The 23,389-nt window shown below is 46.8% G+C and overlaps 1 protein-coding gene across 2 annotated transcripts; it reads left to right on the plus strand.

Moving 5' to 3' along the window:
• The first annotated feature begins 760 nt into the window (after positions 1-760).
• gphna (gephyrin a) lies at positions 761-23,278 on the plus strand. Of its 2 annotated transcripts, XM_086181728.1 has the most exons (24): positions 762-1,061; positions 3,522-3,600; positions 3,673-3,730; positions 4,533-4,625; positions 5,389-5,483; positions 5,577-5,643; positions 6,603-6,908; positions 7,847-7,942; positions 11,840-11,977; positions 14,162-14,204; positions 14,316-14,453; positions 14,854-14,946; positions 15,309-15,364; positions 15,622-15,741; positions 15,824-15,882; positions 16,009-16,162; positions 16,261-16,382; positions 16,846-16,933; positions 17,040-17,113; positions 17,912-17,976; positions 18,351-18,454; positions 18,590-18,686; positions 19,147-19,285; positions 19,366-23,278. In XM_086181728.1, exons 1-23 carry the CDS (start codon positions 959-961, stop codon positions 19,278-19,280), a joined length of 2,382 nt encoding a protein of 793 aa, XP_086037854.1. In that variant the 5' UTR covers positions 762-958; the 3' UTR covers positions 19,281-19,285; positions 19,366-23,278. The 2 variants fall into 2 exon arrangements, with proteins under 2 accessions (XP_086037855.1, XP_086037854.1); XM_086181729.1 differs by lacking the exon at positions 7,847-7,942 and having other exon boundaries at positions 761-1,061.
• Positions 23,279-23,389: the final 111 nt, after the last annotated feature.

The following is a 23,389-nucleotide window of genomic DNA, read 5'->3' on the forward strand; positions in this document are numbered from 1 at the left end:
ACCCGGAGCACTCACCCTCAGCTCAGCGTGAAGGACGAGAGCAGCTGTGCTCTGTTTAAAGGAACACGCCAACACTTCAGGAAAGCTTCTCATCATCCATCATCCCCAGAACCAGCAGGAAAAGAGGAAAACATTCCCTGTGTTGTGTTAAGCAACTGAAACCAGCTAGTTAGCTTAGCACAATGAATGGTAGTGGTGAGAAGCGTGAGCATGGCTCCGTCTGCCCTATCAGCTTCCAGCTTCTCTGGGCAGGGAAATCTGGGGATCCACTGAAAGCTGACATGTTCCTTTAGAACCATGAGAAACATCTCAGTGTTTGATGAAATGTTATCTTCTGTTTATGGCCTCCGGACACATGGCCCAGGTTATCCTTCATCAGTTTACTTCTAGTTTTGATCTTCATTCAACAATGAAATCTGAAAAACACTATTATTTATTAATAACTTGTTCAGCACCTTCGCTCTTGGAATCACAGGCTGGTCAGTGTGAACCCTGTGGGGGGACCAGACCTGCAGGGGTGGGCTCAGGTGGTCCCTCATGGGTCAGGAGTGAACGCTACTGCACCACAACTCAGGACTCTGTCTTTCTTCTCAGAAAGACGTCATTCAGGGACACAGGACACAACTTGTCCAAGAATCTAAAATAACTGAATTGACTGAACAAGTTATAGCTTGTAGCCAACATAATCACTAAAGCGTGGGCACAACTTATATCTCGTGGTCTGACACGTGCCTCCCTGTGTACCCTCAGGGAGGGTTTCCCTCCTGTGTGGCCGCTCCAGTACACATCTGTCCAGCAACTGGTCCCAGCCAGTGGTTCGGAGAAATTGTAACTCATTAGTTGGAGAAAAATTATAGTAGAGGGCACGACAGTGCACGCGCGCGCGCACGCACGCAGAGTTGTCCTGAGGTGCAGCAGCAGCAGCAGCAGCCCGCACACCACCGCACTGTGTGTATGTATGTGCGGGCACAGTGCGGAGCAGACAGGGGTTGTAAACATGGCGGCGGACGGGATGGTGCTCACCAACCACGACCATCAGACTCGAGTGGGGATCCTGACGGGTGAGAGTCGCGGGTCGCGGGTGCTCCTGACTACAGCACCTGGACCCGTTTGGTCGTCGGCGCACGTCGGTGTCACGATACGGGCTGCCTCCGCTGTAGCGCCAGCGGTAGCTGCCGTTAGCTAGCGTGCTAACCGGTTGCGTTGACTGTCATTGGTGGAGCGTTAGCCGCTGACAGCTCGCGCAGATGTGGAGCGGGGGCGGAAACGAGGGCAGCGGAGTTCTGTGTTTCAGTTTCTGATGTTTTTATTCACACGTCAAACCGGCGTTGATAACCAGTATTATAGTGCCCGTGACGGTGTGGGGACATATTTTCATCAGCGTCAAGCGACACAGAGGGAGGAAGGACGGCCGGCGCTGTCTTTCAAAATAAGAGCCCGCTCCCGGGCGAGCAAGCGTTGTTACGCGTTCGTTATGCTTTTACTTTGAAGGTGCGGGCTGCCAGTATCCGGGATGTGTGACGTGTCTGCTGCCGTCTTGATGCGGACTAGCGCTTTATTCCCTTGCAATGTAACGTTAGCGTTACCGAGCCGACACGAGCTGCATTATTCATGTCGCTTTGCAGATCCGATGTGTTGGCCGCTTCCTCTCCGTTACCGTAGATTCCACGGTGCATTCGACCGCCCTTCCAGATGTGGTTGATGTTTACAGTTTAATTCACCTTTTCAATCCTAAATCATGATTCCAGCTGCAGCACCAAGGCGGGATGAATCCTGCGGGTTATTTTAGCAGCTTCGCTAATTAGCTCAGCTGATTTCGCCCGTGAGTCGTGCAAAGGAGGACCGGGAACGGAACAGAGTCGCGTGACAGCCACCGACAGCCCCGGTGCCTCCTCGGCGAGGTCGAGAGACGCACCGGTACGATGGGGTCTCGTGCCCCCATCTTACCGGGAAGTCTGCGGTGGTTTTTATAAGTTAGCATGTCAGCTAACCGGAGCTAACCCCCTGATCGTGATGACCATAACCTCCTGTCACATGTTAACACACTTTCCGTAACCACGAGTGTGTGTGTGTGTGTGTGTGGGGGGGGGGGGGGGGGGGGGGATGACATTCCTAGTCAACTAGGAGCTTTAAAATCGGGCGGTCGTAGGAACAATGGATCGTGTATCAATCGTATGGAGGGTTTCACAGGTTCCTCGAGTGAGGTGATTGATATCAAAACGTGGCCTTTGCAACGGCGCATCTCTGCAGAGACATCTCAGAAATCAGGAGCGCAGTGTCCGTGAAAATAATCAAGATGTTTATTTCCAACCTTTTCAGCAGGAAATCAAAGCTGGAATGTAATCAGCTGCTGCTGAGAGATGAACATTCAGGACTCCTGCTTATTCAAATTAAATTGGTTAATACTCTTACATGTAGTAGTACATGTAGTCCTGCGTACTGAGTGAAAGAGCTGGCGAACCTTTAGAACAAGTGTGTGTAGAGTAACTGTTCTTGACTCAGGGTTGAAGTTCAAATGACCCTGATGTTGATGTGGAATCATGTTGCTCAGCCATAGAAGCTGAGATGAATACAGAAAAGTTCAGCTGTGAATATTCTGACAGATTTTGTGGTGTTGTTTTGTGTCAGCAGTCGTTTGTGCTTCTGCTTTGAACCTCAAACTAATCCAGGCCTCTCACAGTTGAGAAAAACAAAGAAAATAGCGAATAAATGAATGGGTGAGATGAGAGGAGCTGAGGGTGCCCTGGTGCGTGCTGCTGCCGATTCCTCTGCTCAGGGATGTTTTCCCTCTAATTCACGGAAATGAACTGATGAAATGTGCACGAAGGCCGTTAATGACGTGATTAATAACTCTGGGCTCCGTCCCAAACAAGCACGTCCCCTCGCAACGACTGATGTGCTGTGACACATTTTACTTTCTTGAAATAATTGCAGCTCCTGTGATTTGGATACATGCGAGTGTTTTTGACATGCCTCCTCCTGCTCTGCTTTTACTGTTTAACTCTCCTCCTCCATGTCGACATGAATCATGTTACGTTAGGACTGGATTCTCAGATCATGTGATCACAAGAGAGCCACAGCGTCCCGCCGTGGAAGAGCGGTGGTCACGGCTCCACTGGAGGGCATTTAAAGTGCATTATTCAAAGTTTTATTTTAACGTAGTCTTTTCGATGTTGTTTTATCCTCTTAATTGTGAGAAATCAGCTTTTAATGTCATTCCATGGTGGTTGAAACCACTTCTCTCAGCTGGTGAGGTGAGCCTGTTCCCCAGCGGCGGGTTGGTATCACCCACAGGTGGACTTTTAGCAGACTAACTGATATTTTCCAGGTGATATGGTTGATATTTACGGCTGCTGATAGGAAGCATTTGGTACGTACTGACAAAGCACCTGCGAGCCCTTAAATATCCCTGAGAAAACATCCAATTTTCTATTCAGTCCGTGACAGAGCCTCGGCTCAGACGTGTTGGTGTTTTCGTCTCGTGGCTGACAGACATGAACCCTGACCTCTCTCCTCTTCAGTCAGCGACAGCTGTTACAAGAACTTGGCTGAGGACAGAAGTGGAGTCAACCTGAAGGACCTGGTCCATGATCCGTCTCTGTGAGTCCACACACTCACACACACTCACACACTCATGCTTGACACTTATTCTATCTCTTCCGCCCCCTGCAGGTTGGGAGGAGTCATCTCAGCCTACAAGATTGTTCCAGATGAGATTGATGAAATCAAGGTACAAGATAGTTTCTGTTCAGCAGCAACCACATCAACCACTCGCTTGCTGTGTTTCCTTACAGGGATTTTGATTTGTAATTTATTTTGTTATGAATTTTTGTTTTATGGAAACAGCTCATGAATGTGCATAAGGTTTTGAAGTGTTGTTTTCCTCTTTTTTGAAAAAGGAAACATACAAAACAGGAAATAGAAACACCTACTTAGAATAAACTCTGACAGAGCGAAACTCATGTGACTGACCAGCTGTTTACACTGCTACACCTGGTCCCACTGACACTCCCTCCTCCAGACCCCCTCCCTGTACCTGGGAAACGTCTGGACACCAGAGCAACGAGCCCACCTGTTGTATTTCCGAGTTTTCTTGTACTACATTCATCTTTGCAACATTCCGGAAACTTGCTTAAAAGTCACTTGACATCTTCTGTCAACATGGCGACAGCCACACGCATCGTAATGCTGTGGAGATACTTGGTCACGTTCCAATGTTCTGAGATCTTTGTTGGTTTGGTACAAACATCAGTTATAGAACAGGTGGGTTCCTCTTGTCTGCTTTGACCTCAGAGCTGTCCAGGTCCGTGTGACTCAGGGCTGACCAGGAATAAACGATCCGGTTCTGTTCTCGGTTCTACTTTTCTTTTCATGTTTGTGCATGAATTGGTGGACCTGCAAAGACCTTGAGGTTGAATTGCTTGATGTCTGAGTTTTGGTGTTAGGATGGTTTTAAATTTGTGTGTGTGTGTGTGTGTTTGTGTGCGCGCGTTCGTATACGTGTGTACTTGTACGTGTACTATACTGTACAGGAAACTCTCTTGGAGTGGTGTGATGAACAGGAGCTCAACCTCATTCTCACCACTGGAGGAACTGGATTTGCACCACGGGATGTTACACCAGAGGTACACATGTGCACGCACACACACACACACACACCACTGCACTGCATCTTTCAATCCAAACCCCCCCACCAGCATCACCTTGTATGTAGCAAAGTACAAGTATGGGCTCCAGGCCAAATCGCTAGATGATTAATTTTAAATGACGGGTTGCCATGGGGGGGTGATTTGAACATTCGTAACATCTCCCCATAATCAGTGTGTGATTCTTCATTTATGGCTAAAAATGTGTTTTGTGAGGTCACAGTGTCCTTGACCTTTGGCCACTGAAATCTAACCAGCTCCTTCCCAAGCCCAATGGATGTTTGTGCCAAATTTGAAGGCACCCCCCCAGGCCTCCCTGATGTATCTTGCTGACGAGAACGGAACAGACAACCTGAAAACAGCCAGAGCCTCTGGTGCTGCGGCGCTGAGCTATAAAAAAACAAGAAAGGTAACAAGTGAAGAAGTAAATCAGAGACTAAACAAGGCGTGTGAAAGAGTAAGTGGAAGAACATCTTTGTTAAAGGTAGAGCAAAAGAAGAGTTGGAATATGAAGTGACTCGAAATGATGTATTCAGTAAATACAGTATCAAGAAGACACGAAATGGTCAGCTGACTCACCGGGCCAGAAAACACAAGGACACACAACAACGTTCTCATGAATGAGATGTCTGGACGTGTTTGTGCAGGAGGCCACATACAAACCTGTAACAAGGTGGCTACCACGGAAGAGTAGGGATGCCCATCCCCCCAGCTGACAGAGCGGGGGCTGTTTGTGTTGCAGGCCACCAGGGAGGTGATTGAGCGGGAGGCCCCTGGAATGGCCCTGGCCATGCTGATGGGATCCCTGAACGTGACTCCCCTGGGCATGCTGTCCAGGTGAAGCGTCCTCTCTGTCCTGCAGGCTCTGGACTTCTCTGCTCCTCAGGATCTGTTTTAGTCTGAACTGATTCCGTGCGCTCTCTCCTCCAGGCCAGTGTGTGGCATTCGTGGTAAAACTCTGATCATCAACCTGCCAGGCAGCAAGAAGGGCTCTCAGGTAGGACTGTTAGATCCTGACTGGTTCTGTATTCTGTTCCTGCGATGGTTCACCAACTGGCAGATTCTTTTGATTTTTGAACCTATTGGCTGATGAAAAAACCTTCTATTTTCAAGGTTAAAAACAGTAAAGAGTTTGTGGTACCTGTGACATGGCGTCGTCACTGTTTACCATGATACTGGAGTTGGATGATCCCAATCTGAGGGTGAAAAAAACAACACTTTTAGTGGGTATGATTGACGGTTGGCAGTTGCCCCACTGGATGACATGATAGCGGTCCTAGGGGCTGCAGGCAACTCTGATTCAGCTCAAGACTGGAACCAATCCTGAACTGGTTCCATGACTCACTTCAACGAAAAAGTCATGAAAACGTGGAAAAAAAATGATCCAAGTTTCCCTTTAAGGTTGAGTGCGTGCGCTTGGCGGGCGGGACGTGAGGTGGGTTTCAAGTCTACGTTTCCAGTCCGACTGTGAGGGCATTTTTTACGTTAGTTGACTTTATTTGGTGATTTCAATTTGGCTTTTGTGTACACATACACATTTAGATCCTACGCAACGTTAATAAATGAGGCGCCACAAGCCGAGCAGCCGTCCTACGGTGAATGTTGGAGACGCATCCTCCACACGCCGCTGTCACGCCCTCCATCATCTCACGCTCTGACAGTGGCCCGTCATCGTGTCTCGTGAATCCCTGGACGCTTGTTCAGGTGGAGGTTTACAGAAAAGTACCAACACCCTGTGTTTGATTTCGACACTTGAAATTATGATCAGTTTCTGATTTGAATCAGAACTGCAGCGCCCCCTCGTCCATGTTGACAACAGTTAAATTCATTGCTGAGGCTCGAGCAGCAGAAACGCGTCCATGATACTCAAATCCAAGTCATTCTTGGTTTGTAGACGTCAGGGCCAGTCGGTGTCACGTCTTTAGTCGCTGTAAAGGTGTTTCTGTTGTTTTCCAGGAGTGTTTTCAGTTCATCCTGCCGGCTCTGCCCCACGCCATCGACCTGCTGCGTGAGGCCACAGTCAGGGTTAAATCCACGCACGCCGCTCTAGAGCAGCTGCCCTCCCCTTCCCCTCTGCTGGCCAACACACACAGCAACACACACGGCAACATACATACCAACACTCACACAATGGAGCGCGGCACCCAGTGTGAGGAGGAAGACGAAGAAGAGGAGGACAGGAGGAGAGGTCGACATGCACACAACCACCACCATCACCAGCATGGCTCCTCCCACATCACCGCAGCTGCTATCGCTGCCAAGGTAACCAGTAGCCAGGCCCTGTCCAGGCCAGAGCTGCTGCTGGATGAAACTTTAATGATTCCTGTAGGAAAAGTGGGTCGTTGCAGCAGAAGAGAAGGCTGCTGGTACAAATCACTTCCTGCTGCTGAACGCACCAGTCGAGCTGCTGTCGAGCTCCAGTTACAGCTGGAAACGTGGCGGGGAATGTGAAGTTGACCATGTGATCTGTGTCTGGGTAATGAAACGAGCGTATTTTAGAATGAGCTTGAGCTCAGTGGGATGGTTTTTCCCTCCTATGTCACTTTGTGACTGGAAGGAAGAGCCAGGCACGTGTATTTAGCTTGTAGCTAATGGAGACTGGTGGCTAACAACAGCTAAAGTGTCCATCCATAGTTCATATAAGCAGACAATATTTTGTACCTTCCTGCTGTAGAAACACCAACGAACCACAACTCTGACATCATCTGGTGGATTTTTCCTCTGTGTCCTAATTGTAAGGGTTAGCAGGCTGTTAGCGGTGCCGCTAGCAACATTTAAGCTCAGTGATCAGATGTTTCTTTCAGAAATGTAAACTGGGAGTTGTAGTTAACTTCTCCATGTACGGTTTTGTTCACACAGGCTTCGACATTCAGTTTTTTTAATCAAATAATCAAATTCCTTGTACACCTTAGCAACAGACAGGTTGAGCACAACAAGTCCCTCCCTCTTTATCGACTCCAGAGTGATTGGTTGTTGTGATCCTGGCGCCATATCCAGCTGCAGACCAGATGTTGGGTTAGAGACGAGGCCTGATGGTCGCTGTAGTCATAAAACGCTGCTGTTTCATCCACGTCCACCTGAGGAACCGTCCATGTCATGACATTCACTTGTTCATCTATGTCAACCTGCGTGTGTGTGTGTGTGTGTGTGTGTGTGTGTGTGTGTGTGTGTGTGTGTGTGTGTGTGTGTGTGTCCATCAGACGAGCCATGCTGTGGTCATGGCCAAGGGGGGTCCCTACCTGCCCGGCAACACACCTGCCCCTCCCCCTCATTTCACCTGTACCCATGACCAGCAGGTGAGACCCCGCCCACACACCCCTCTCCTTTCATCAGCTGATCATGCCTGTCACTCACCTGTATGCAGGGTCAGAACACCTGCCGGATGGGATGGAGCCAACTGGAGGGTCTGTGTTTAGTGAAGTCATACATTTCTGCCATCCTCTGGCGGTCCTTCGTCTTCCACCCTGTGGTCACAGGAAAAAGTAGATTCCAATCTTTGATCAAATGAAATGTGATGATCAGCAGTTTGGGTCTTCAGACGTTCGCCCGCTGAGCTGAAAGTTAATGTCAGAACCTTCTCGTATGTGAACGTACACAGTCATTGTGGGATGTGATCGCTACACGATGTCATTGTCAGATCCCTACGCCTGAAATCTCTCGACAAATAGTCCCTTTAATAGAGGACACATGTACTTACAGTTGTTACATGTAGTTGATTGATTGATTGATTGATTGATTCTGTAATGACCACACAGCCAGGCTGGTGGAATCAGTTTTCAGTTCTGTTCCTGTGGTCCAGGTTCCGACATCAAACATCAAACATGTCACATGGATGTACATCCAGACAGACACACTCGTGCGTAGGCTGGCGCTTAATCCTCAGCGTTCAGAGTTCAGAAAGTTTATTGCAGTGGGAATGAAACTGTTTTTGAAGTGGGTTGTTTTGGAGGCGATTGTCCTGTAGCGCCTCCCAGAGGGCAGCGGCAGCAGGGTGATTGGGGTCAGAGATGATCATGCGGGCTCTGAGCCAGTGGTTTTGGATGCTCTGTTGATGATGCGCTGTAATTTCTTCCGGGAGAGTGTTGAGTTTGCCGAACCAGACTGTAATGGGTGACGTGAGGATGCTTTCGACGATGGCTGTGTAGAAGCGGAGCAGGAGATGAAACCGAACTCTGAACTTCTTGAGCTGTCGGAGATGGAAAAGTCTTTGCTGGGCTTTTTTATAGATGTGGTCTGTGTTTATTTTTTAAGTTCAGTTCCTCCTGAAAATGTACTTTGAGGGTCTCGATCTCCAGACTGATCCCCGCCGTCCTCACGTGATGCGTAGTAACCGCTGAGGTTGTGTTCTTAATCCCAGACACTTGTAATCTGTCATCCTAGTTCACATCACCTTCTCATTTTCTCCTGACATGAACATTTTAATCTGAAATGTTTTTTTTCTTGCACGTTATTGAATACGGGAGTGAGAAGTCTGAATGTGAGCTTGAGGCGACAAACTCAGAGGCTTATCCTGCTGCTCAGCACGGAGATTTGTTGAAAGGCTGCAATCAGACTATCTGGAGATAATCCTTTTGTCAGGGATTAGGACACTTGACTAAAATGTAGACTTTATTTCATGGCTGTGAATTGGCCACATACGGATGTGAGGAGGAATTACGAAATCACATGAGTTCCCCAAGAAGGTCTGCTCCGGTCCGGTGGTTCACTTGGTGGTTTTCAAATGCTAATACAGTTGCAAGTGTCAGGAATCTGTGACGGGCCCTCGACAGCTGGGCTGCAACTTCATGAAGAGTATCTAATTGGCTTGCTTTGACTGTGTTTTTTGAAATGATGCTAATATGATTGGGACTGATGTGGCGGCAGTGCCACATGTACTTCTGTGAATGTTGCCTTTTGCCTCACAGTGGCCTTCAACAACTGCAGCACCTCAGTGTGCCTGGGAAGAAGCAGTGGTTCGCACTGGGACTTCGCTGAGGCCCTCAGCTCCAGTTTCGAGGGAGAGTGAAACACGTGCTAATCCTCGCTTGCATTCTCGCTGCGGCTCTTAAAGATGCCACTAACTTGTTTATTTCAATTATTAAAGAAAAAGCTCAAATCGAAAGTACATGTAATACTGAAGCCTCAAGATAAACCTCATGATTAAAAGAATAAGAGACTAAAATGCATGAATGTACTCTTCATGCCTGGATGAGCAAATCGTCTTACGTGTGTGTGTGTGTGTGTGTGTGTGTGTGTGTGTGTGTGTGTTGTGAGACGCGGTCCTTGTCTGACCTGTACCACGCGTGTGTTTAATGAACCCACATCTGGACAGGTTTCAGGCTGGTTAGAGAACTTCTCGTCTCAGTGTCATGGTGACGTCGGCAGACGTCCTTGCTGGAGAGAAACTCCTCCAGCTTGTGTTGGCTCCTGTTGCTTCTGGGTTCTGTACTCTGGACGACAACCTGTCATTCATTAACCTCCACAGAGAGTCTGGCACCATGAGCCTGGACTGTTGGTCATCATTAACAAATGCTATAGAGGAATTTTATGTGTTTGTATGCACCTCAAGCTAAAAGTTGGTGCTGAACAAGATGTTGCAATTTTATTTACAAACCTCCTCTGAGACATTTCAGTTGCTGGAGTGCAGCGTTTGGCTCCGTCGGGATGCTGGACTGTTGAAGGGGTTTTTCCCAAGAGGTTTTAGTCCAGCGTCATTTTCGGTTGTGAAGCGAGGAGGTCAGACTAAATGTCCATGAAATTCTGGTTAAATACGCGCTCTTATAAACGTGCTGTTACCAGGTTAAAGGGACATTCTCTCAGTTTCATGACATTTTTCTTTCATGTAGAACGTTGCATTGTTTTTTACTTGTTACATTCTGTCTTGTAACGGCCTCTGTAGTTTAGGTGAAGTCTCTTAACACGCAGAAAGCAGATGAATCCTGCTTTTGACCTATGAAATTGCACATCAAGCAGATTGCAGTCACATGACCTGCTGACTGCTGATGTGGAGGATGACGCTTGTAACATTTTGTAACACCTCAAAACTACGTATGATTGAGAGACGTATCTGAACACGTGATCAGCCTGATGTAGAGCAGCCACGACCTCTTTAACTACTGGAACACTGCATGTGTTTGAAGGCAACCCTGACTCAGGTGACGGCTGGAGACCAGAGATGTGTGTTTGCCGTACTTGTGAGGACGTTGAGTTTGAAGGGCAGAGAAGGTTGAACTAAAGTTCCGCTGAAGTTGAAATGTTTCGATCCAAATTGACAAATACTATTAGATACTGCAGTATCTCAGCCAACCAAGTACGTCTCATATTGTGAGTTCATGACAGATTGTTTGATGTAGTTGCTTTTCTAATGTTTAAAGCACAAATACATTATAATCTATGTATTCAGTATTAGAATAATGTTAAAATCCAGTTTTACCACAGTTTTGGTCCAAATCTAAGCTGAGACTGAATATCGGGTATGAGGTCCGGGGGAGTTGGACGTTCCTCAGAGCCGGTGAAGGCGGTGTTGCTGTTTTATGTTCCCTGGTGGAGGAATTTTACCATTCAAGTTTAAAGCTATATTTCACCCAAAAAGTGTATTTTTCCTGCCAAGTAGTCACTACCAGGAGTATTTGGCTCACCAAGACATTTTTCTCTCCTCCATCACTTCTTAGTGACTCCAGAATGCAGGAAGAACCAGCCACGTATATTTAGCTTGAAGCTAGCTAGCTACCTAGACTGATGCTAACAACAGCTAAACTGTCCAGGAACGTCTGTCGATTGTCTGGTGTAATCCAGCCCTCCTTAATCCAGCTGTACGATCAGTAATCCACCAACGCTTTGATTGGAGTTAAATTTGTAGCTGGTCGCGCTCGGCGCCACTGTGAAGCAGCACTGAACCAGTCCAGTTATAATTGTTTTCTTGTTTTTCTTAATTTAAAAATGAACAATTGTAAGGCAAAATGCACTTTTTTGGGTGAAGTATCTCTTTAAAGTACTTGAGATCATTTCTATATGATATTTAATGTGTTCTTCACCAGTTTGGATGTCAAACTTGATGAATTAGCGGCTCTAATATCCAGCTGCTGAGTTTATATTTCACCATCATTGGTTGACAGGAATACAACTGAAGGCTTTTCAACTGCCATTAAGTGTGTGTGTGTGTGTGTGTGTGTGTGTGTGTGTGTGTGTGTGTGTGTGTGTGTGTGTGTGTGTAGATCCCGGACTCGATAATTTCGCGAGGCGTACAGGTGCTTCCTCGAGATTCTGCCTCTTTAAGTTCCACCCCCTCTGAGTCACCACGGGCAACACAGGCGACCTCCCGTCTTTCCACCGCCTCATGCCCGACACCCAAGGTACACACAAACACACCCACACACACATCCCGAGCCTCTGCACACGTTATTGAATATCAAAGTGGCCTGAAGCATGAAGTTCCTGGCGTGTGTTTAGTGAGATGCGCCTGAACGCGGCGGCCAGCAGCTCATCATCAGCTCCTGCAGGACTGGAGCTTCTGCTCCTGTCTCTGATTGCCCAGCCACTCTTATCTAATCCCACTCGCTCTCCTCTTTCCCTCCAAAGCAAGGAAATACTCCGAGGCACTCCCAGTAAAAATCAAACAGGATGTTCAAAAGCAGTCCAGTATTTGGTTCCGCTGCTTTACGACAACGTTAAGATAAATCCTGAATCAGCCTGGTAAATCTGGCGGTGTCGACGACCTCTGGAAGTCCCGGGACTGGTGTGCTGTTTGGGACTGAGTGGGAGTGAATGGCACTGGGAAGTTTGTTATCTTCAGTTGTGCTCCCAGTTCATGCACATTAACAGCCTGGAAAAATGCACAAACTCACGCTGGAATTATCTGTAAATGGTTCAATGATTTGTTTGCTGACCTGGCCAGTTCTAGATCCAGGTGTTAGTTCACCTCTGGCAGAAGCAACTGCTCTCATGTCGTCTGTCCTGATTTCATTTGCAAACTCAACACTTCCAACCCAATACATGTTGAGAAGAAGGCAGAAAATAGAAAAAAAGGCCACGAGGGAAGTAAATGTTTCTATGGGTGTTACAAACTTTTACGAGAAACCTCCATCATTGCGGAGATAAGAAACGAAGCACAAAACATCAACAGGTTCTGTTGGTTTGGAACATCACACGTAGATTTATACTTTCCAAGTCATGTGATCACACACGATAAGGTGCCACAGAGGGAGGTGTTTGTGGGTCGACCGAGAGTTTAGCAATCAGCAGTGCCAAGCTAACGCTAGGCTATGAACAGAGATGGGACATTGGACCAGAAATATTGGAATCGTGCACCGATGTTTCTGACGCTACTTCAGGCTTCCTGTGTTTCCCCTGACGACCTTTAATGACCTCCATGACCTCTGTAGGCTCCTCTAGACTCTTGTTAGCAACCCAGGTTTTTAAGACTCCACCACTCCAACATCCACCAGTCTGGTGTTTACTGGTGGATCTGATGTAGAACTGAACCTCCACCATCCACCGGTCTGGTGTTTACTGGTGGATCTGATGTAGAACTGAACCTCCACCATCCACCAGTCTGGTGTTTACTGGTGGATCTGATGTAGAACTGAACCTCCACCATCTACCGGTCTGGTGTTTACTGGTGGATCTGATGTAGAACTGAACCTCCACCATCCACCGGTCTGGTGTTTACTGGTGGATCTGATGTAGAACTGAATCTCCACCATCCACCGGTCTGGTGTTTACTGGTGGATCTGATGTAGAACTGAACCTCCACCATCTACCGGTCTGGTGTTTACTGGTGGATCTGATGTAGAACTGAACCTCCACCATCCACCGGTCTGGTGTTTACTGGTGGATCTGATGTAGAACTGAACCTCCACCATCCACCAGTCTGGTGTTTACTGGTGGATCTAATGTAGAACTGAACCTCCACCATCCACCGGTCTGGTGTTTACTGGTGGATCTGATGTAGAACTGAACCTCCAACATCCACCGGTCTGGTGTTTACTGGTGGATCTGATGTAGAACTGAACCTCCACCATCCACCAGTCTGGTGTTTACTGGTGGATCTAATGTAGAACTGAACCTCCACCATCCACCGGTCTGGTGTTTACTGGTGGATCTGATGTAGAACTGAACCTCCAACATCCTCCAGTCTGGTGTTTACTGGTGGATCTGAGGTAGAACTGAACCTCCACCATCCACCAGTCTGGTGTTTACTGGTGGATCTGATGTAGAACTGAACCTCCACCGTCCACCAGTCTGGTGTTACTGGTGGATCTGATGTAGAACTGAACCTCCACCATCCACCAGTCTGGTGTTTACTGGTGGATCTGATGTAGAACTGAACCTGCTGGTATCTGTAGCTGCTGAGAACCACACACCTCATCTCAGTTTTCTGACCTGGAGACCAGAACCAGACGTTCTACTAGGAGAACTTATTGTTTCTATGTTTAGGTTTGTGACATTAACATGAAAACAGTTGCTGGACTGTTGTGTTGAGATGGGGATGTGATTGTATCATACATGTGACATAGAACATGTGTGTGTCTCTGCAGGTGCAGTCACGCTGCGGCAGCAACGAGAACATTCTCAGAGCCAGTAAGTTCGTTAAGTTCATTCACGTGTTGAAAATGGAACAAAGACAATGGAGTTTGTCATCATGACACCCAGTCGCTTTAATTGTGTGTGTGTGTGTGTGTGTGTGTGTAGGTCACAGTGCGGTGGACATCAGTAAAGTGGCTCGCCGTCATCGCATGTCCCCATTCCCACTGACCTCGATGGACAAAGCCTTCATCACTGTTCTAGAGATGACACCGATTCTAGGAATTGAAGTCATTAACTACAGAGGTCAGTGACAGGGCCTGCGCGTGTGGGTGTGTATGCGTAGAAATCAGGGGTCTTCAGACTCTGAGATGGTGGAACCCCCGTCAGATAGATCCCAGAACAAGACCCCCCACCCATCAAGTTTAGCCTCTGGGTGATTATTCAGGCCCTACTTTAGGCTCAACTCTATTTCTGTTCTACCAAATCCATGAAAACAGTCCTGAGTCATCCATGAGTTTCTGACTCTCTCAAAGTGGGAGGAGCCATCACGTTCAGCACCATTGACCCCCCAGGAGGACCCACCTGACACTCTGAAAACCCCAGTTGGCTGATTGTTCATGATGATGATTATTATTGTTATTGCATTTCTGATGGATGGCCTGTGGGTCAGATGAAGCATCTTCGATTGGCTGTTTGTGTCTAGATGGTTTGGGTCGAGTGCTCGCTCAGGACATCTATGCCAAAGACAACCTTCCTCCATTTCCCGCCTCAGTTAAAGATGGCTACGCTGTACGAGGTGAGAGCGCTAATCCCAGAGCAGGTGGTACAACGGAAGTCAAAGCATTCAGGTTCAGGCCAACTTATCGATCTGTTGTTTGTGGTGTCTTATGTCCCTGATTTCACTCTCTCATGAACAATAACTAATAGCTAAACATACGTTGTTGCTGGCTCTTCCTGCTACTCACTAAGCAGCAAGACTCAACACTCTGATTAGTGAGTACTTGAAAGGTAGAATACCATTTTTGAGGAAAGTATCACTGTTCTCTCCATCTACACATTGTTACTAAATTCCTCAGGTGGGATTTTGCATTTCAGAAGTAAACCAAGTAGCTTCCCATGTAAGTGAATCACTTGTTTCACCTGTTGGTTGGCCTGCAGCTGCTGATGGTCCAGGAGATCGCTTCATCATGGGAGAGTCGCAGGCTGGACAGCAGGTCTGTACTCTCATCTGTGATACTTGTACTTGCATTTACGTGAGCTCCAGGATGATGCAGTCGTTAGAACCACCCTCACTGGTTCATGTGGCCGCCGCTTCTGTCCTCCAATCAACATCCTTCAAAGTTGAGCTCACGTCCACATGAAAATCAGATGGCAGAGTTTCAGTTTGTTTTGTTCAGCGTTGTAATTAATCTCGTGTGTGTGTGTGTGTGTGTGTGTGTGTGTGTGTGTGTGTGTGTGTGTGTGCAAGCAGCCCACCCACACAGTGATGCCAGGTCAGGTGATGAGGGTGACGACCGGGGCTCCGATCCCGTGTGGTGCTGATGCTGTGGTTCAAGTGGAAGACACGGAGCTGCTGAGGGAGTCTGAAGATGTAAGAACACCGGTCAGCCGCCAGCTCGGGTGGAGAACAGTCGGTGATGTAGTTGTGATATTCACTTCAAGGTGTGTTTCAGGGCACTGAGGAGTTGGAAGTAAGGATTATGGTCCAGGCCCGTCCCGGCCAGGACATCAGGTAAATCCACGCCTCCTCACCTGGCATGTCTGGACATGTTTCTAAACTATTGGAGAGTCTGAAGTCGACCATAAAGCCCCATGTAATATTTCCTCGGAAAGTAATTAAAATGCATTGTGGACACAGACCAATAGGTCATGACATCAGGCGGGGGGAGTGTGTGCTGGCCAAAGGAACACACATGGGCCCGTCTGAGATCGGTCTGCTGGCTACAGTGGGAGTGACCGAGGTCAGCGTGCACAAGTTCCCCGTGGTGGCGGTCATGTCCACTGGAAATGAGGTAGACACACCTGTGGTCCTAATTTCTGTTCTGACCTTGTTGGCCTATCACCCAACCAGGATATAATCTGGTGTTTGTTCGTGCATGTATGTGTGTAGCTGTTGAATCCAGAGGACGACCTCCACCCCGGGAAGATCAGAGACTCCAACCGCTCCACTCTGCTGGCCACCATCCAGGAACACGGATACCCCACCATCAACCTGGGCATTGTTGGAGACAAGTACAAACCTCACACTAGCGTCACGCTAACATCACACTTACATCGTGCTGATGTCAGGCTAACGTCACACTAACATCGCGCTGATGTCACGCTAACATCAAGCTAGCGTCCTGCTAATGGCACACTAATATTAGGCTAACGTCACGCTAACGTCACATCACGTCACATCATCAACGCACCAAATATTCTGGTCTTTTGAACAAGTGAAAATGTTCTGAACGCTGGCAGGAAAGAGTTGATAATTTTATAGCCAGGAAACCTTGTTGGACCTGTAAAAACCCTCCAAGTCGACATCATGTTAAACTCCTCAGTACTCATAGAGGAACTTTTCTGTTGTGGGCTCCTGGGCCATGAATCCAGACTGCTGGGCACGATGGGGACACTGGGAAATGTAGGAAACCAGTGAAAGTGCCGACCAGTGTCTGTATGAAAAGATGCCAGAGTTGTTGTATGGTGTTTGCAGCCCTGATGACCTGCTGTCAGCTCTCCATGAGGGGATCAGTCGGGCTGATGTCATCATCACCTCAGGGGGCGTGTCCATGGGAGAGAAGGTAACTTCTGATTCCTTGACACGTAGAGCAGCTGCTGAGGAGACGAGGAAGCAGCCTGATCTTTATCATCCAGGATTGTTGCAGTGTTGTTGCTCGTGTCTCTCAGGACTACCTGAAGCAGGTGCTGGACATCGACCTTCACGCTCAGATCCATTTTGGACGAGTCTTCATGAAGCCGGGGTGAGAAAAACCCTGCGTACTTTACAGCTTCGTTACTGCCATCGATCCGTCTTTGCACAATTTTTGTGTAACACTACTCCTACTACTACTACGACTGACTGTACTGTCATTACTAAACTTACTAGTTTCTAGAACTCTTCTCGCCCTCGTATGGGACTAGTCGTACTTCTTTCCTCTATGGTTGCGACTGCATGTGTGTTTCATTTCTCCCCAGAGGAGAGGAAGGTTTTTTTGTTCACGCAACATTTCAGGAATACCTCAGGGGAATTTTTTTGAAATTTGAAATGTGGAGGTCAAAGGTCACAGGGACTACTTGGAACACAATACCAGCAGACATCAACGAGGGCGACTCACTACATATTTAAACGAAAGATTTAAACGTATTTCTTTGTCTTTTCTTTGTTTGTTGTCTGTTCTTGGCTGCACTTCTTTTATTGCACTCTGCAGTTTTATGTTTTTAATGTAATTTAATCTTTTGTGTTTTCATTGTAGTTTGATTTTAATTTCTGTCGTGATTTGCACTTTGGTTTCGATTATAATGTTATTTTGAAATATTTAATGTTCTCTTAGGTTGTAAAAGACTTGGAGCTTCAGTTTTATATGGAAGGTGCAATACAGACACATTTTTGAATTATTATTATTATTAACATTATTATTACTGTGACAGGCACACTGCACCATACTGTGTAGTGTTTGTAGTTCAGTTCGTACTGCTGCTGCTACTGCTACTACTGTTACTAGTACTAGTACTATCTCAACTGCAGAAGGAGGAGTAATGATGGATCTTGGTGTTTTCAGGCTTCCTACTACCTTCGCTACTGTGGACATTGATGGAGCGCGGAAACTCATCTTTGCTCTGCCAGGTACCTTTACTGCAGTAGGAGTGTGTACAGGGTTCTGACACTTTAAAAATACATGAAATATTGATTCACAAAAAACGGGTGATTGGAGTATATATTGATCAATATTGACTTAGGAAAATTTCTTCTGGCTAATATTGATTCATTTAATACATGTTTGTTATATCAAATATCTTGATGTGTTGTAGTTTGAGGTAAATGAACCACAGTGTGTAATGTGCTTGTGTGCTCTGAAAAGTCCTGGGAATGTCCTGTAAAGATTTGGTGAAATGATTTTAGAATGTGGAGTATCACGGTTACTGCAGTACAGGGATATACTGTAGTACTGATAACCAGCGTGGCCGTCAGCAGCTCTCCTGTCCTGTGTTGCTCTCCAGGTAACCCGGTGTCTGCAGTCGTCACGTGTAACCTCTTCGTGATTCCTGCTCTGAGGAAGATGCAAGGCATCCTGGACCCCAGACCCACCATTATTAAAGCCAGGGTAACTCACCCTCTCACCCTCACCCTCCCACCAGCACAGATTGACAACATTATGAGAGTGTGTGTGTGTGTGTGTGTGTGTGTGTGTGTGTGTGTGTGTGTGTGTGTGTGTGTGTGTGTGTGTGTGTGCCTTCAGCTCTCCTGTGATGTGAAGCTGGATCCACGACCAGAGTACCATCGATGTATTCTCACCTGGCATCACCAGGAGCCCCTGCCCTGGGCACAGAGCACAGGTATACACACACACACACACACACACACACACCAGCCGGTCTCTTCCACTGTCAGTCAGAGAGAAGTATTGTGGAGCCGTTGTCAGACTCTAAATCAAGTTACAGGTCTGAAGGCTTGACGTGAACCCTCCATGTAACCTTGACAACCAGAAGTCAACATGGCGAACCATCAGTCACCTGAAGTCAAAGTGTTAGCATCCGCCCATCAAAGGCATCATGATATCTTTCACACTCTTGTTAGCTTGATATCTCGGGAACGTCTTGAGAACTTCCTCAAGTTTGGCTCAAACGTCCACTTGGACAGAAGGATGACCTGAAATACATCCGAAGGTCAAAGGTCACTGGGACAGGCATATACCTGAGATGCAGTGTTTCTAGTTTTATTTTGGAAATGATAATATCCATCTTGTTTATGTACCACTAATACATTGTTCATGTTACTGACGGTCTCTGTCTCCAGGTAACCAGGTGTCCAGCAGGCTAATGTCAATGCGTAGCGCCAACGGCCTGCTGATGCTGCCTCCTAAAACAGAGCAGTACGTGGAACTGCATAAGGGGGAGGTTGTGGATGTCATGGTCATCGGACGGCTATGATGCAGGTACTTGTTATGAGGCGCAGTGCAGAGGAGAGAAACACCATCCAGCCATTACGCCCCACCAAACATGTTTCTCTGCTCAGATTTCAGTGTCACTCGCGACAGATTACCATGGCAGTGCCAGGACTTCCTGTCTGGACAGGAAACAGGCGGGGGACAGGAAGTGATGCATGTCCACCTGGTCGCCATTAGCTGTGATGTCATATGCAACAGCCAATTGGAGCCAGCACAGGCTGAGTCCTCATTGGTCTGCTCTGAGGAGATCACTGTACTTCAATGGAAAAAAATGTGAAAAAATAAATGAGATTTATTCTGTAATATTATCATCCTGATGATAATGATTATGAATATTCTTAATTAATATTCTATTTATTATTATTATTATGATTATTATGATTATTATCATGGTTCTGATTGAATATTATCATCTTAGTAGTAATCATGCCCTCTTCTCTCCTGTACATTTGCTTTGTGTGTTCAACATTTTCCCCGATAGATAGAGAGATAGACTTCCCCTCCTCCCTCCCTCCGCTCCACCTCTCCTTTATCCCTTTCGTCTGCTTCTTTTTCTGCTCTTGCATCCTCTGTCCAGAAATAGAATTTGTCATAAAACTCTCCCTCTTCAATACTCCTCCAACATCCACCTGTATGAAGACGTTTTTGATTGAAGCTGCTGATGATAGTTTGTGCCAGTACAGTAACTACTACTACTACTACTACTACTACTACTACTACTACTACTACTATTACTACTACTATTACTACTTTTTTTGCCAAAAACTGGGGAAAAAATGTAAGAATGCTTTGTATTTGTTTGGGTTTTTTTGTTTTGGTGCAGATTTAACAGCATTCAGATGATCCTGAGACACTCAAACTGGTCGTTCCTCTCAGTGAAAGCCATGAACCTCCTGGGTGGGTCGCCGGCTCACCAGGAGAATCCTCCTTGAACCTCTCTGCCCCACACCAGACACATCCGAAAAATCCAATGTACCGTCACTTCCATGGTGTGCAGTTATATCAGAGGTGGCTGATAGCAACATCCATTACCCTCATTGTACACAAGACGTTCATGTTGTCGACTCCAACTTGACCTGTGGAACATTTTATACAATTATTTCTTCTCTGGCTGTTTTGATATTTGAGCATTTAGCAGGCAGGAACCTCTAACGAAAGATGCTGTTAAAGGTTCTCTGTGGTTCTTACATGAACAAACTTGTTTACATCTGAGCCTGACCCATGTTGACCTGTCACACACTTGTGTGTAAACCAGTAGCGGCTCATAGCTGCAGTGTTTCCTGCAGCGCCCCCAAGGACATGAACAAAAAACACAATGAATCAAAGTCTCTGGAGCTCACCAGGAACTTTGGTCACCTCAGGAGCCCCGCTAGACTTTCTAAAGACAGCGAATACAGTCAGACGTTCAAACATAAGCCAAGATCCTGTGAAAAGAGGTCACCGTGTTACCATGGTGACGGCTCATCAGCCGAATGCTCATACAAGGAAAATTGGCTTATATACTGATGACGGAATAGTTTTTACTCCCTGTTGAAGTACAGTATCAGTTTCCATTCAATGTCGTTAGCTCAAAGAGCGAATCTGTCGGGTCGGATGCGTCCGTTCCATATCCTGCTGCAGATTCACGACTGGTTTCGTGCAACATTTTGAAACCATTCATCCACCCATGTTCTACCTCTTATCCTGTTGAGGGTGGTGGGGGTGGAGCCTATCCCAGCAGCCTTCCCCCTGGACAGGTCACCAGTCCATGGCAGGGCCAACACATAGAGACAGACAACCATTGGCTCTCCCAGCCACGCCTACGGTCAATTTAGAGTCTGGATTAACCTGGTCCCTCTTGATGTCTTTGGACTGTGGAGGAAGCTGGAGTACCAGAGAGAACCCAGCAGGAACAGGGAGAACATGGAGATGGGGGGCCGCAGGGAGACCACTGCTCCACGGGCCGTCCCATTTTGAAACCATTTTCCATATTTACTAGTTAGTGGTCTTCTTCTTCCCTGCTTCTCTGTGCACATCACCCATGAGAGTGCACTTGTCAGATCAAAAAACAGACGCTCTGTTTAAAAAATGCCTACAGGATTCATTCAGTTTGGATCAGGGGAAACTGAGGATCCAGCGTTTTTGACTAACTAGGGACTGACGTGTGGGGTAGTCGACCACTGTTGATGTGTATCTTATCATTCTTTACCAGATATTTCTAAGGTCCTCTAATACATGGTTGTGGTGGTGCTTTAAAACTCTGAAAGTAGCCAAACATTCAGTTGACAACCAGTCAGAAAAGCTGGCTTCTTATTGGCCGATCAAGCGCCTCCTCCTTTTGTGCCAATTTCTGCCTGGAAACCACACGATCATGAACAAGAGAAGTGGATTCAGGCCAATGTGGTGAAGGTGCCCGCCCCCCTTCCCCCGGGTGAAAGCGGTCATGGTCAGGTGCTTGTAAACAACACAAGGTGCTTGTAAATGACAAAACCTTTGGATCATGTGACCGCTTCTTGCCCTCAAACCTTCTTGACGAGTGTGATGTTTGACCTGTTGTGTCATAGTCGGCACTGCCAGCTCCACCGGCCGCGGGCAGATGGGCTGCACGGTCACAACCGTTGCTCTGTGAGACCCAACCATCCACCATCCCATGTCCTGACTCCTCCCACCAGTGTGATCCATGCCAAACAAACCCACAGGGTCAAAGGTCGAATGTTACATTCAGGTCACAGCAGAAGGCCTGACTTATTGTGCTGGTACTTTTAATTTAATAGTACATGGAGAACGCCAGACGACGTGACTGATGGTCTCCCTGCTGTCTGCTGCTGCTGATCCTCTGGCTTCTGTAGATGAAATTATACATGAAGTATTATATGAAGTAGGATGACACAAGTTAAGTTGTAAGTGTACTTGGTCACTCAAGTACTCATTAACAGGAGTCTTGTGCTCACTAAGATGTTTTTCCCTCCCTTATCACTTCTTTGTGATGCTAGAATGCAGAAGGAGCCAGCCACGTATGTTTAGCTTGAAGCTAAGGTTAGCATTTACACCATTATGATTTTAGTGGGTTTTTGAATGAAAATTAGCATTCAATCTATGATACCAGGCAAAATAATCTCAATTTTTTTCAAGTGCAGCCCTACTTTCAGGTAAATATTGTGAGAAGTTAAAATCTACCCCTTTCCTGTAGGACCTGAATGCATCACTGAGCTTTGACCCATCTCCTGACAGGCTGACGCAGTCTTCCTCCACCCCCGTTTTCCTCTCTACCTTCCTCACACTTGCATGCCCATAAAGGGGGGCGTGTCTTTCTCCTTGGGCAGGTTGCCACACCTGTGTGGGTGGGACTTCTGGCCCGGCTAAGTATTTTATGTCTGGTGTGGCGGAACAAGTCCGGGCTCCGGCACCAACACCATCCTTTCTTTTATGGTTCGAGTTCATGTGGAGACTCCCCAGTTACCTCAAATGCTCCATATATTCTACACAGCTGGGGCTCAACATTTACCAAAACATTTACCTGACAGCATTCGAGTACACCCTGGCACCTGCCCAAGGAGAACTAATCAAACCCAGATAGATCTATTTGAGTAAGAAGAAGCAGGTTCTTGATAAACTGCCTTTGTACTGAGTGATTCGTAACACTGGACTGAAATCAGTGTCACATTGCACACACTATAAACTATGACCAGCACTTGTAATGAAGCAATGACACAGCATTCTACTACTACTGTAAAAAAAAAAAAAATAATGTAAAGGATGTTTTTTCTGTAATGATATTATCGAACCTGAAGAAGAATTAATAAAAAAGAGACCTGATTATTCTGTACTTTGTGGTTGGGCACATTGATTTATGTATTATTTTCTAGCTCTTTCTCCTTGTCCAGCCTGATTGGAATCAGGTTCCTACTGACACCCAAACAGGGTATCAAACTGCTTGGTATCACTTGCAACAGGTATTTGCCGCCTTAATCTGATTCCATCGTTCACAATTTACAGTGTGAAGATACAAACTTCTGATTTGCTGGCCTCGGATTCAACTCGAGATGTGTAAAGAATCTCCTTTGACGGGTGTTGGTCCTGTATTATTATTTTTGTTGAAAGTGCGTTATTAAA

The sequence above is a fragment of the Aulostomus chinensis genome, chromosome 17, assembly GCF_037954235.1.
Source record: "Aulostomus chinensis isolate RoL2024-O1b breed Wild chromosome 17, RoL_Achi_v1.0, whole genome shotgun sequence".
NCBI classification, from domain to species: Eukaryota; Metazoa; Chordata; class Actinopteri; order Syngnathiformes; family Aulostomidae; genus Aulostomus; species Aulostomus chinensis.